The sequence below is a fragment of the Gnatocerus cornutus genome, chromosome 9 (assembly GCF_029298725.1).
Source record: "Gnatocerus cornutus isolate USDA-ARS CGAHR chromosome 9, icGnaCorn1.1, whole genome shotgun sequence".
NCBI classification, from domain to species: domain Eukaryota; kingdom Metazoa; phylum Arthropoda; class Insecta; order Coleoptera; family Tenebrionidae; genus Gnatocerus; species Gnatocerus cornutus.
Genome location: NC_142241.1, coordinates 11,875,021 through 11,887,042, shown reverse-complemented (window position 1 = coordinate 11,887,042; position 12,022 = coordinate 11,875,021). Strand labels below are relative to the sequence as shown.

Genomic DNA, 12,022 nt, shown 5'->3' with positions numbered 1-12,022 from the left:
TCCATCATGAAAGATGCTTGTAATTTTTCCTACCAGGACACTATAGCCTAGGCACACCTCTTAAAAGTCTACCAGGAGCACAAAAAAGATTCCTGCAACACCTCGTTTGGAGAAATAGATGTCACCACTTTGCCCATTACTCATTCAAATGGCCTTCAACTACATACCTACTTATCTAAGAATTTTTATTGGTCACATGACCCTTTAGTTCCCACAATGTGTGTTTACTTTTCAGTCCAAAACAATGATTTCCACGGAAAACTTACTGTCATTTCATATCATTGGTAAGACTCCCTTTTCCCCTCTTTTATTTTGCCTTTTTTTTGTAGAAAGGGAAAACAACATCAACTTTCTAACTTGGACCTTCCCTACAATAACAGAGGAACAAAAGAACTACATTCTACAAAAATGCTTCGCGACGAAAGAACGAGATCGATACGTTTGCAGACGCAATAACAATGTGTGGCTTCACATTTATGAAAGCAGCGCGGAAAAGTCTTTCGCCGTCGTCATATTGTCTAAAGAATTTCAACCAAATAAGTACAAAGCGTTATGTGATATCCTTGCGAAGAAGTATGAGAAATCGCAAAACCCAGTGGATTTAGTTACCTTATATTTGAGCATTTTTACCTCTGGGAATTGCTCGTTTCATGAGAATGGAACTTCATACTCTTGCAATTTCAAAAATTTCGAATCTGTTACCAACATAAAAGGTGAAGACGATATTGATCGCACCCTCAGCGCCTAATTCGAATTTCAGATTTTATCCGTTCGTTTGATCTGGAGATTATCCTCCTCTACACCGCTATTTTGTTGAAAAGAAGAATAATACTGTTCAGTACGAGCGCCGCGACGCTTTTAACTGACTTGTGGGCCATAACTCATCTAGTCCCCTCTAGAAAAGTCAATGACTACCTATATTCTCTTGTAGAAACTCCCAGTCACTTAAAAGGACTCTCTTTTTTTGTTGTTGGCACCACAGATCGGGATTTAGCAAAATACGATCATTTATACGACCTCTTTGTCGACATGGACGCTTTAGAGATCAAAATTTCACCAAAAGCAGAAGGTAAAATTGGACAATAACACTCTCAATGTAGACACGGTTGTTTTAGAAATCATGGCGATGACAAAAACCCACAAAGAAATCGCAAGCTTTCTCGTCAAACTCTCTTCAAGCGAGTTCTCCGACGAAGAAGTCAAACAACAGATTCTTGAAAAAACCAAAGAGCTCATTATCTTACTACAAAGCATTGCTTCCATTACTGACAATAATAAAAAGATGATCACGCTGGGTGATCTCAAATCGAAGAAGTTTCATCCGAATTTGGAAAACTTTTTGTTCAATCTAGCTGTGGCTGAAAATATGATGATTCTTTGATATTGGATTATTTTTATAATAAATATATTCTTGTTGATTATGCGTTTTTGAGCCACGACCTTCTTATCGTTGATAAAATTGAAATATTTCGGTTGAAAAATGTGTTGGTTGCAATCAGTTAAATCGGTGGCGTGTTATAAAAACATGCAAAGAAAAGCCATTAGGCTAAAGATCCGAAAGTTGCACAGTATTGATTATGCAAAACGGTGAAACCGAAATTAAAAGTAGAGAGCTGAGCCGAAACTACAAAGGGTGGAAAAGTTTGAGAAAGATTTAGGGGGCTAAAAATCTGGACCTGGCGCATCCACCATTTTTGTAAATCTAATTTTTACGCACAAGATTCAAATTCTTGGAATATTTCAACCACAAACCACCTTTATGGGGAGACAATGCATCTATTAGGTGGTTAATTAAATAGAAAATATATAAAAACTACTGGAAGTAAACATACAAGCAGATATGAACAATATAAAAAAATTAGAAAGATATACCCCAAAGAAATTTATGGACGAAACGGCGGCGCCTCCACCATTTCAAAACATCCAAACTTTTCTCATAGAAATATATTTTTGATCACAAGCAGTTTTTTGAAGTTTTCTCATTAAAATAAAGAAAATCACCCAAACCCGAGTGTCTTAACAATATTCTATTTATTCGCGCATTATATAAATATAATTTAAGGACAGGATAAGTCCTCAATACGAACTGAAGCAACAATACAATTAAAATCCTCCATGCTAAATTAAATATCACATAACATTTACAACCAATACAACTTCGGATCGTCTCTTCTTACTTGTAGTTTAACAACATGTCTATAAATCTTCAGTGCAGGTCCCAACTTGAGATTCAAGTTGGTTAAAACGTCGATTCTCCTCATAAGAAGCAACGAGCGTCCATCGATTTCCTAAATCAAACAATGAGAAGAAGTTACTTTTTGTAACCATAGTCAAACCTGCTCTTTGAAGATCTTTGCTTCTTCTGGAAAATACTGTGCAAAATACTGATATACTTCGTCCGCTGTCCAGTTTGTAGCATCAGGAATCGACGGATCTATATTATCATCATCATCCGAATCTTTAATATCTTTCGTGTCATTGTTGTCGTTGTTACTTTGATTACTGGGAGAATCAGACAACATTCCATCACCATTTTGTTGTACTTCGTTTTGTGGACTTAATTGCGGTGGCGTTGGTGATAATGGAGGAGATTGATAATTAGGTGTTGTATTTCCTGATACTGAAGGTGATGACGAAACGTTTGTTTCTGAAACAGTTATTTAATACATATTGTGTAAGAAGACTTAAAATTCCCAACATACCATTCCCGTTGGACAACTTATTAGTGAACGAGTGGCTCAAATTCGATTCAATTTCGTTAATTTTTAGTTCGTCAGGCATTTCACAGTTGATGCACAACCAACGAGACGTCGGTTTTATTTTTTCCGGAATCCGAGGCTGGTGACATCCGGGGTGGTAGCCGTCCGCGCAAACGGCACACACCGCCAAGTACCCCTGCAAAAAATTATTTTTATTGGTTACGGTTATGACCCGTCTTGAGTGGTCATTAAAACAAAACCAGTTACATGTTCCAGTAATTAATAATTTAGAATACATTTTCTAAATCACGTGAAACGCTTTATTTTAGTGCGGCGGCACTATTGTACCACGATGTAAAAACCAACGGCCGTGACGACTTATGGGTTACGGTTTAACAGGACAAACCACCAAAAAGAGTTCGAGCTCTCACTTGGAAACTTGAATTTCGAATGATTATAAAAAGATGCTCGCTGGTGGTTTTATTGATCTGCCAAAAAATTAAGAGGAATATGGCTGAAACTCTTACAATTGTTGAGCATTGTCTCGAATCTATTTAAATCATTGCGTTCGTCCTTTAATCTTGAAAGTTCAAGTGGTTAGAACTGAGAAAGTTTGATCAATTCGCGAGTACTCTTCTAAAATTACACCAAGAATTGCGCATTATGTTGACCCAGCAAAGAGAATCTTAATCATTCGATGCCTAACAAGTTTGTTAAGGAAAATATTAAGTAATTCTAGTAATAACTTGGTTACTTCAAAGTACAGTACAACCTCGATTATCCGGGTGCGAATTATCCGTGCAAACGTGTTCGTTCGATTACACTATGTAACAACAAAAATAATTGTTATTTTTTCATATTTATCATTAGAGACGGACGTACTTTTTGACATGTCATCATTGGTTTTGTCGTTATATTAAGAGAAAAAAATATCTTCAAAAGCCTTTATAATTAAGAAAACTGAAAGTGGCAGAGAACATTTTGGGACCAAAAAAGAAATAAATGAAAGATCAGATTTTTTTACTACAAAATAGTTACTTTTATGTAATATGGCTGATAAGAGTTTCAATTTCTTTTATATTTAAAATTGTTATTGTTGATGTTAGATTTTGATAAATTTTGTTAAAGTTTTTAAATATTTTAAATTAAAAAATGTTCCAAATAGTTCTGTTGCTTTAAAATTAAGTTTATTTAGCAATTTGATTATCCGTGGTGGTACTGTAACTAAATCAGTCAATTTTTTATTTAAATTTCGCGGCTTTAATTTTTAGGGTGGTGATTTTTTACCAAAATTATTGCAGTTAACCTCAACTGAGAGATTTTGACGTTTAAAGTTACGCGAATAGTCAAAAGTTGGTAAACAATTTGAGATAAAAAAAGCTTTTTAAAAATATTTTTTGCAACTCTGGAAACTTACAGCGTCGGCCGTCTCAAAGCAAACAATGCACGTTTTGCAATGGGGGCACTGCCATGTGTTATCTGGGTACATTCTCAGCATCATGTCTTCTCCGTTGAGACAACTGTAATGGGCTGAAAAAGAGATTTTAATGAATGATGGGGGTGTGGGGGTCCACAGACCTTTGTTGCTGCATTCTCGACAAGCCACCATTCGGTCATTGGGCCCCCTTTTGTTCTGAATATGACAAACAGAGCAGACTCCTCCTTGTTCTCTTCCACTGTTTGAAGTACGCGAATTAGGTCTGGAGTCATCGCTTAATTTTGCCAATTGTTTCTCAATTGTGGACTTATTCAAAGAGCCAGCTGGACGTCCTCGTTTCTTTGGAACATGAGTATCAGAAGGATCAAACACTTTTTTAGCTCTCTAAAATTGAGTAAAATTAATGTTTTTGTAGTGAAAGTGTTGTGTTATGATGATGTGTCAATGTTGAGGTTATGTTTTTTGAAAGTGTCACTTTTGATGTTAGTTTGACAGGAATTTTTTGTAGGATTTTAGGTTGTTTAAATGGTTGATTAGATGGTACCATTTTAGGTTTGGCGGTCTTCATTTGTGAGGGTTTGGGTTCGATGGTGGGCAATGACAGTTAGATCTGACAACAATGAAAAGCAACAAGGAACTAACCTTTCTCCGTCCCCCTACTCGCAATGATCCGCCGTCAGATTTTTTTTCATCCGAGTCCATATTTTCAGCGAATTTTTCTTTTTTGAGTCCAGGTTTAGGTCCAGGCTTTTTTCTGGGTTTGACGTGGATAATCAACTCCTGGGCATGACTATCGCCGTCCTTTATTACCTCAGTTACACCCCTATTCATATCCCCATCGTCTGGTTTGCGCTCTTCCTCTTTCGTGGGTCCCATGAGGTATTTCTCGTTTTCCATCTTGATGAGGCCTCCGTTTTCGACTTCTTTCTCAATTAAGATGGAAATGTACTTTTTGGTGTACCGCACGCTGTCTTTGGAGAGGATGTTATTGATGATTTCTTCAGAAGGAACTCCGTACTCTAGATAGTCAGGTTCTTGTACGACGAGTTCTCCAAACGCGTTGGTCAGAAGTTGTGCGAATTTCCTGTTGGCTTTGTTGTCAGCGAGATGATCACTCTGATTGTCACGTTTGACATGCGAGTACTTTTTCGCCGCATTTCTGTAGCTGATACTGCCTTTGTACTCGACTTTGAGGACGACGTCGTTTTCCACGCACCATTGCAAATCAGACCTCGCTTCAACCGAGCTTATGGAAAACCGGCGAAAGAGATAGTTGCATATCCGCTGGATGTCTGGTCGCGCTTTTCGCCGCCGCAACTGGTCAATTGCCTCAAGAATGCGGTCTCTATTCTTCATCGGATTCATTTTGTCCACAATCAGATATTTGATAACTCCTACGTGCGTTTATTGAGCGAGCGCAACAATTCGCAAAAAGTGAAAAAAAGCGCCGTGCAGTGGCTTTTCCTAGTGAGCCCTCTTCGGAGCCCACGCTGCGCGCTTAAGCATGCAAATAACTCGACGAATTTACCTCTTCGACGCAGCAGATTTCCGCCGGGCTCTCCTGGAATTTTCTGGGCGGTTTCCGGCGTCGTCCGTCGCGTGTTTCCTCGGAAAATCGCAGCGGACTTTCACGCACTTTAACACCAACGAGCGTAGTTGCGACCACGGAATCGGTTTGCTTTTATCCGTGTTGCGGCAGGGTGGCTGCTGCTGCGCACGCTCAGGTCGGACCCGATCAACTATTTATCTTTTAATTTTGTTTACGCCTTTGCTGCGTCCGTTAATTATGCGTCCGTAATTGAATCGTTTGTTATTTAGAGACTTTCAATCAGGACCGGGATTCCGCTGAATTCTCGCCAAATGGCCGGGGCCACACCTGACACCGAGCGCTTCTTGCAACACTTTTGAATGAGTAGATAATTAAAATAAAACTGGCGGTAACGAGACGAGCGTTTCCGCTACAACGCTGACTTTACACACCGATCTGTCGAAACGCGTAGTTGAAGGTGAAACACCTTTTTTTTCTCAATGATTCCTACTTCAACTTTGTTATCGTTTATTAAAGATTCCGATTTTGCTCCCACTTTCACCGGCTCGCACCAACAAAATCATAAATGCGCGTGGAGCGGAAATCTGTGTGGAAAGGTGACTACGAAATCAGGGGCGTAACAAGGACGGCGGACACATTTTACAGTTCGGCGAAAATTTACCATAAAAATTTATAACCACCACTAAAACACAGAGAGGTTTCAACTGTTAAAACACCCTTCTGAGTTTTCACCCCTTGAAAAGAAAGCTCCAAGTCGCATTGACACGTGGCAGTGGCGGCTCCATTTTACATTTTAGGCCTGTTTAATTGCGTCGCTGGGTACAAGACTTTTTCAATTTTCTTGTGTTCGTATGATTCATTTATCAGGTTTTTGCTACGTGTCTCGATGACTTTTGATTTTGCCATTAGCCGAACATTTCACGTGGCATCTCACGTGGCGCTTTATTGATTCGGGGCTTGTTATTTTAGAGCTACGCACCCAATAATACTAAGTCAACTAAAACCATAATAGAGCTTTTTGCAGGAAAATAAGAAATTTTGTAGAAGATTCGCGCGGGTCGTGCATCTGAAACTCTTTCCAATTGTTTTATACCCATTTTTTATCGTAACTTTTGCAATTGTTGAACGACAGTTTACTGAAATATATAAATAAATGAATGGTTTAATAAAATATAAGCAAAATCACAATAATAAGAAAACTTTTGCAAATTCTGGATAAAATGGCTCTTACTATTATGTGACTTACTATTTTTTGCAACTTTTTTCTTCGATTTGTATAATCATTGACCTAGTCGATTAAGAAGCAATTTCAGTGTTTCGTTGCATATATTATAATTTACTCAAATTTCCTATTTGGCTGTGTTCCCACCGCGATCGATTAGTTCTTTTTAATCATTTTTTCACTATGATGAAACTAGAAGAGCTAAAGAAATAAAGTGCCAAAAGATCTCATGTGTGCTAAAAAAGTTATTCAATATCAAAGACCAAAATGTTCGTTTTTTTTTGGCTTTTTCTTGAAAACGGTCTGTTTTATTAAAAATATAGCTCACATAAAAATCCAAAAAACCAAAAATTTTGACCATTGACCTTAAATAACTTTTCAGCACACATGGAATCTATGGGGACTTTTGGCACTTTATTTCTACTAGTGTACCCAAGATCTCTACAAAAATTTGTTTCTTTTGACCGGACTAAAAGGAGAAATGGATATTTACATGCATTTCTTTTATACTTTTTCATGTTAAAAATTGGTAAAAGTTAGGAAGTTTTTGAGAAAAAAGTGAAGCCCAAAACGCAAAAAAGAAACATTAGGAACAAAATGAGCGTGAAGACCACAGCAGCAACTTTCCGAATTACATAAAAATTGAATCCGTATCGATTAGTTTACCCACACTCCTGCAATTGCTAATGCAAATAAAGTATATGTATATGCAAGCCGTAATTTGATAATCCCACAACCCTAATTTTATCGTGGATCATTAAATTAATTTGATTAAATTTCGAACGCAATCGCATGGGATTTTGTGCAAAATTCCCGACCCCAAACGAAATAAAACCAGGAACTTATTGACTGCTTTATATTAATAAATATTCTATAATACACAGTCACTGACAACAATGCTATAAAGGATGTTTCCCGAAAACATGCACCATTATAGTCCAAACTGGAGTTACGTTTAATATTGGAGTCTTGAAAATCTTGTGGATTCAATTTGTGTAGTCAACGCGTGGAACATCCTGTATAGATATAATAACAAACAACGCCTTTTCGGCATTACAATACCAATATCAGCTCATTATAAATTCTGAAAAGACAGCGAAAGACCTAATGGTTTTGCTGCTATAAAATGAAAACAATCATTACCGTCAACTTACAACATTTTCGTAATAACAATCAAAACAGTGACGCACATTTAATGCCAGATCCGAAGTTGAGTCAACGCGACATTATTATTAACATTCTAATATATAACATTATTGATTACATGCTAAGCGCTAATTTATATATTTCTATTATACACACATCGAAAAAAATATAAATGATATCACAATACATACTTCACGACTGTGAACCAACAGTTTGGTGATGGTGAGTCATCTTAGACTTAGTATACTTGCACATCAATTCTCTTATTTAACTAGAAATCGGCGGCACTACGTATTACATGATAATTTAGAGTACTAAATGGCGAAATATTTTTACTAGTAATTGCACTATTGTTTCAGGTTAGTATCTCAATTTTAGTCGCTTCTAAATCCATTTTAAAAATTGACTATCCCTGGAAATATTGCTAAATATTTGGAATGTGCACACAATATTATGCTATATGAATGATCTAACATTAAACGCTACTTTTAGGCCATACCGGGATCCTCCAGTGCACCGTCCTCCTCCAATTTGGTGATCAGTTTCATCACTCTGAATTTTTCGTCGGTTTGGCGGGACATGTCGATTAAGGCTAAGAGTTTCTTAATACCAATAAAAATACTGAAAATCAAAAACTAGAATAAGATCGGTAATAAAGAAAACTCACCGTTTTCCATGGATTTGTTGACTGATCTTCTTCAGATCCTGTGTGTTAAATAATTCGGACGCTTCCAAAACCGTCAACAAATGATCAGCTTTCGAAAGATTAGGTAAATGCAAGACTCCAGTAAACGCCGACAACATTTCCATGTCTTCCAAGACTTGTCGCCTGCTGCTGGTGCACAAAATCAACAATTTCTTTCCAGGCGGTGGCTGCTTCTTCAGCAACACTAAAAGTGCCTGAAGGGTCAAGTTCGAGTACCTTGGACCAATAGGACCGTAGTCCAACAACCTTTCAATATTATCAACTAAAATGCAACTTAAAGTTGAGCGGTACGCGTCGTCAAACACCTGTTTAAAAAAAATTATTTGGGGCCCTGACTCCAACACTACGTACCTTTCTGATATGTAAGCATTTGGCAGTCTCTGTAAAGCCCACCATTTCTTCCGGTGAGCACACTTTAACGAACGGAAAATCAGATTCTTTGGCGAGTTTCGCGGCTAAGGCGGTTTTCCCGGCGTTTGGAGGTCCCTCAATTAAAACGGAAACCAAACCTAAATTCAACATTATTCCGGTCCTCCTTCATTGCCAGAGTCTTACCTGAAGTATCCGTCGCTTTGGCTTGTTGCATAAACAATCGGCCGTCTTCTAAAATGCTGCTAACTGGCGAACCCCACACGATAATCCCACGGGACAAATACTGATCTAAAATTTCTAACGAAGTTCCAAAAGCCTAAGAAGAGGATGTTAGTCTTTGATGTTATAGTTTTAGAGTACGTACAGGTTTGATGTCGTTTTCTAGTGCGTTAAGGAAGTCAGACCTGTTCACTAGTAGTTTGGAAATTGCCTCAGGGTCCACCTCAACTTTGTTGGCAGCTTTGATCAGACGATTCATGGCGGTTGACTGGGCGGCTCTTACCAAGCCTTCAATCTCGGCTCCTGAGAAGTTTTTCGTGAGGGTGGCAAGTTCCTATACAACAAAAAAATGAGCAAAGTGAATGAAGAAGCACTAAAATTAGTACCTTGTTGTCTACATCTGAAGAAATCTTTTTATACTGCCTCATTCTACTGGTGTGAATATTAAGAATTTCAAATCTACCATCCTCATCTGGTAAACTGATTTCAACTTGTACTTCTAATCTACCAGGTCTCATTAGTGCGTCATCAATCATATCTCTTCTGTTGGTCATTCCTAGCGATTATAACAATTAAAATAATTTCGGTGATATTCAAAACCCACCTATGACTAGAATGTTATTAAGCTGTTCCACGCCATCGATCTTTGATAGTAACTGGTTTACAACAGTGTCATGAACACCTGTATTTCCAGCTACAGAGCCTCTCTGCTTGCAGATGGCATCAATTTCATCAAAGATGATGATATGCAAACCACTATTGGGACCTGCCTGAAATTAAAATTAAAACGTATATTCTTTTTATTGTTTTATAGACAAACATACTCGTTTTTCTTCTTCCTCGGCTTCTGCAAACAATCTTCTGATGTTTGCTTCTGATTCACCAACATATTTGTCTAGAATTTGTGGACCGTTAACGATTTTCGGTTCTCTGGCGTTTAACATTTTTCCAATTTGTCTGGCCATTAGGGTTTTACCAGTACCAGGGGGGCCATACAGAAGTATTCCTTTGACGTGTTTGCATCCCAATTGTTCAACTATTTCAGGGGGGAAGACTCTGGAGGCGAATGCTCTTCTGAAGATTGCGTTGAACTCTTTGCCTAAGCCTCCAATGCCCATTTTCTGGAAGTCCCAGTCGGGGTTGATGATAGACTGGCGGACTACTTTCCTACAATTGAAATTTAGACAGTGGGGATTGGGAGGATTTCATACCCTTTGGATTTCCCAACTAAATTAAGGGAGGAAGTGTCGGCTTTCTCAAACTGGATGACTGTATTGGGGGTGAGCTTGCCCAGTCTTCCCTTTTTTGGTTTGGCTTCACCTCCAGCCTTCAATGAATTGATATTCACAACTGAAGAAACATTAAGTGAGATCAAAATATTATTACCAAGTTAAAATACCTTCAATTTCTTTGACTTGCAGAGCCAGTAACTTCTTATCTTTAAAAGCAAAAACTAACTGTTGCTCAACACTGAACATTTGGTTGGGAAAAGAGTAGATAAACTCCTTGGCCATCTCATCAGTGTCATATTGCTCCTGTGAGGTACTGCAACAAGTCCATAACTTTTTTGTCACTCTTGAAACTAACTCACGTTTTTTTCTGTATGTAGTCTGCTTCAATAACAATAGAAGTGATGTAATCTTCTTCTTTATATGGATTAACTTCAATTTCTTGATTAATGGACAACACAGCCCATTTTCTTTGTGGTAAACTAAAGCCCACTTCATGTCTCTGAACTCTTGGATCCTTTCTTATGGAAAAAACAAACCTCTGGTTGCCCCCAGTCAGCACTTCAACGTGTCTGTTACAAAAACTCTTACAATCAAACCAAAAAATCTCCACATTGACTTACTCAGTGGCTGATGAAAAATCTCCGTCGTTTACAACTGCACAGTTTGTCAATGACAGTTCGTCGGAAGGGCATTTTGCCACTTTGAACAACTACAACACATGACAACATTATTTGAATCCACCAAAGGCGACAAGAAATTAGATAAAAAATATAAACAGAAACTGGAAAATTATTTACCATTGTTGTGTTGTTTTGAAAATGCTACAAGGAAAACTGTGTCTGACCTAGCTGCAATGCAGGTTTCACTGAAAAGCTTGGAAAATCAATACTTTGTGTTTGATGACAGAACAAAACATAACCACAAACTGACATAACCTCACTTGTCACTCTTGTGTGAACCTAGCGCTGCTTCAATCCCCACCAATCAGTCCGTTGCACACAGGCGAATATTAGAATTCTGAAGATTTTTTGTATTTGCTGATTAAAACGGTGTTTAAAATAAACTTAAATAATCAAATTTTTAATTAGTAATAATAAATCATCATGAACAGGGATCAAATTATAACTGAAGTGTAAAAATGGAAAATTAGACCGGCGCATCCACCATTTTTCATAATTAAAAAATCCTTTTTTTAGGCTGTCGTCCTTTTCTGCACTGTCATCAATGCACAGCACAATATAAGAATTAGTTAATTAAGTTTTATATTTCAAAAGTTTTTAATTATTTTTGCGACAAAAATTTTCGGTCAACATTTATATGGCGGTGTGTGACGGTCTTCGTGGTGGGGGTATTTTTTTCAATTAGAGAACTGGGAGGAGCTAACTTCACACAAGTACACTGTCACTGGTGTACGTGGAATGAAAAACCGGAAATCGTGG

The 12,022-nt window shown here is 37.7% G+C and overlaps 3 protein-coding genes across 5 annotated transcripts; 1 reads left to right on the top strand and 2 right to left on the bottom strand.

The window, feature by feature from the left end:
- Positions 1-115: 115 nt before the first annotated feature.
- Positions 116-1,418, top strand: LOC148168865 (putative DENN domain-containing protein 10 B). The gene is made up of 4 exons (XM_088045634.1): positions 116-284; positions 330-713; positions 761-1,069; positions 1,116-1,418. The coding sequence occupies exons 1-4, from the start codon at positions 245-247 to the stop codon at positions 1,379-1,381; spliced, it is 999 nt and encodes a 332-aa protein (XP_087901760.1). The 5' UTR covers positions 116-244; the 3' UTR covers positions 1,382-1,418.
- A 594-nt stretch (positions 1,419-2,012) lies between these two features.
- Lint-O (L(3)mbt interactor in ovarian somatic cells) lies at positions 2,013-5,644 on the bottom strand. 3 transcript variants are annotated; one of them, XM_088046048.1, is made up of 6 exons: positions 4,780-5,642; positions 4,278-4,476; positions 4,117-4,229; positions 2,703-2,895; positions 2,337-2,647; positions 2,013-2,288 (listed from the first exon to the last, which is right to left on the bottom strand). In XM_088046048.1, exons 1-6 carry the CDS (start codon positions 5,500-5,502, stop codon positions 2,142-2,144), a joined length of 1,686 nt encoding a protein of 561 aa, XP_087902174.1. In that variant the 5' UTR covers positions 5,503-5,642; the 3' UTR covers positions 2,013-2,141. The 3 variants fall into 3 exon arrangements, with proteins under 3 accessions (XP_087902174.1, XP_087902173.1, XP_087902172.1); XM_088046047.1 differs by having other exon boundaries at positions 4,278-4,521; positions 4,780-5,641; XM_088046046.1 differs by having other exon boundaries at positions 4,117-4,521; positions 4,780-5,644.
- A 2,106-nt stretch (positions 5,645-7,750) lies between these two features.
- On the bottom strand, positions 7,751-11,554 carry LOC148168863 (vesicle-fusing ATPase 1-like). Its single transcript, XM_088045852.1, has 13 exons — positions 11,381-11,554; positions 11,204-11,292; positions 10,943-11,152; positions 10,751-10,896; positions 10,563-10,701; positions 10,176-10,518; positions 9,956-10,121; positions 9,738-9,907; positions 9,497-9,685; positions 9,316-9,448; positions 9,112-9,269; positions 8,722-9,065; positions 7,751-8,675 (listed from the first exon to the last, which is right to left on the bottom strand). Exons 1-13 carry the CDS (start codon positions 11,381-11,383, stop codon positions 8,543-8,545), a joined length of 2,223 nt encoding a protein of 740 aa, XP_087901978.1. The 5' UTR covers positions 11,384-11,554; the 3' UTR covers positions 7,751-8,542.
- Between the last annotated feature and the right edge of the window lie 468 nt (positions 11,555-12,022).

Bases quoted from the DNA above. Each gene is read 5' to 3' on its own strand.
- LOC148168865 (XM_088045634.1), top strand. From the start codon at position 245: ATGATTTCCACGGAAAACTTACTGTCATTTCATATCATTG. The intron at 285-329 runs GTAAGACTCCCT...TTTTTTTTGTAG, and splicing joins ACTGTCATTTCATATCATTG to AAAGGGAAAACAACATCAAC. The intron at 714-760 runs GTGAAGACGATA...TTCGAATTTCAG, and splicing joins ATCTGTTACCAACATAAAAG to ATTTTATCCGTTCGTTTGAT.
- Lint-O (XM_088046046.1), bottom strand. From the start codon at position 5,502: ATGAATCCGATGAAGAATAGAGACCGCATTCTTGAGGCAATTGACCAG. The intron at 4,522-4,779 runs GTTAGTTCCTTG...ACTCAATTTTAG, and splicing joins GAGTAGGGGGACGGAGAAAG to AGAGCTAAAAAAGTGTTTGA. The intron at 2,896-4,116 runs GTAAGTTTCCAG...AATTTTTTGCAG, and splicing joins GCTTTGAGACGGCCGACGCT to GGGTACTTGGCGGTGTGTGC.
- LOC148168863 (XM_088045852.1), bottom strand. The intron at 10,897-10,942 runs GTGAGTTAGTTT...GACTTGTTGCAG, and splicing joins GACTACATACAGAAAAAAAC to TACCTCACAGGAGCAATATG. The intron at 10,122-10,175 runs GTATGTTTGTCT...TTTTAATTTCAG, and splicing joins CCGAGGAAGAAGAAAAACGA to GCAGGTCCCAATAGTGGTTT.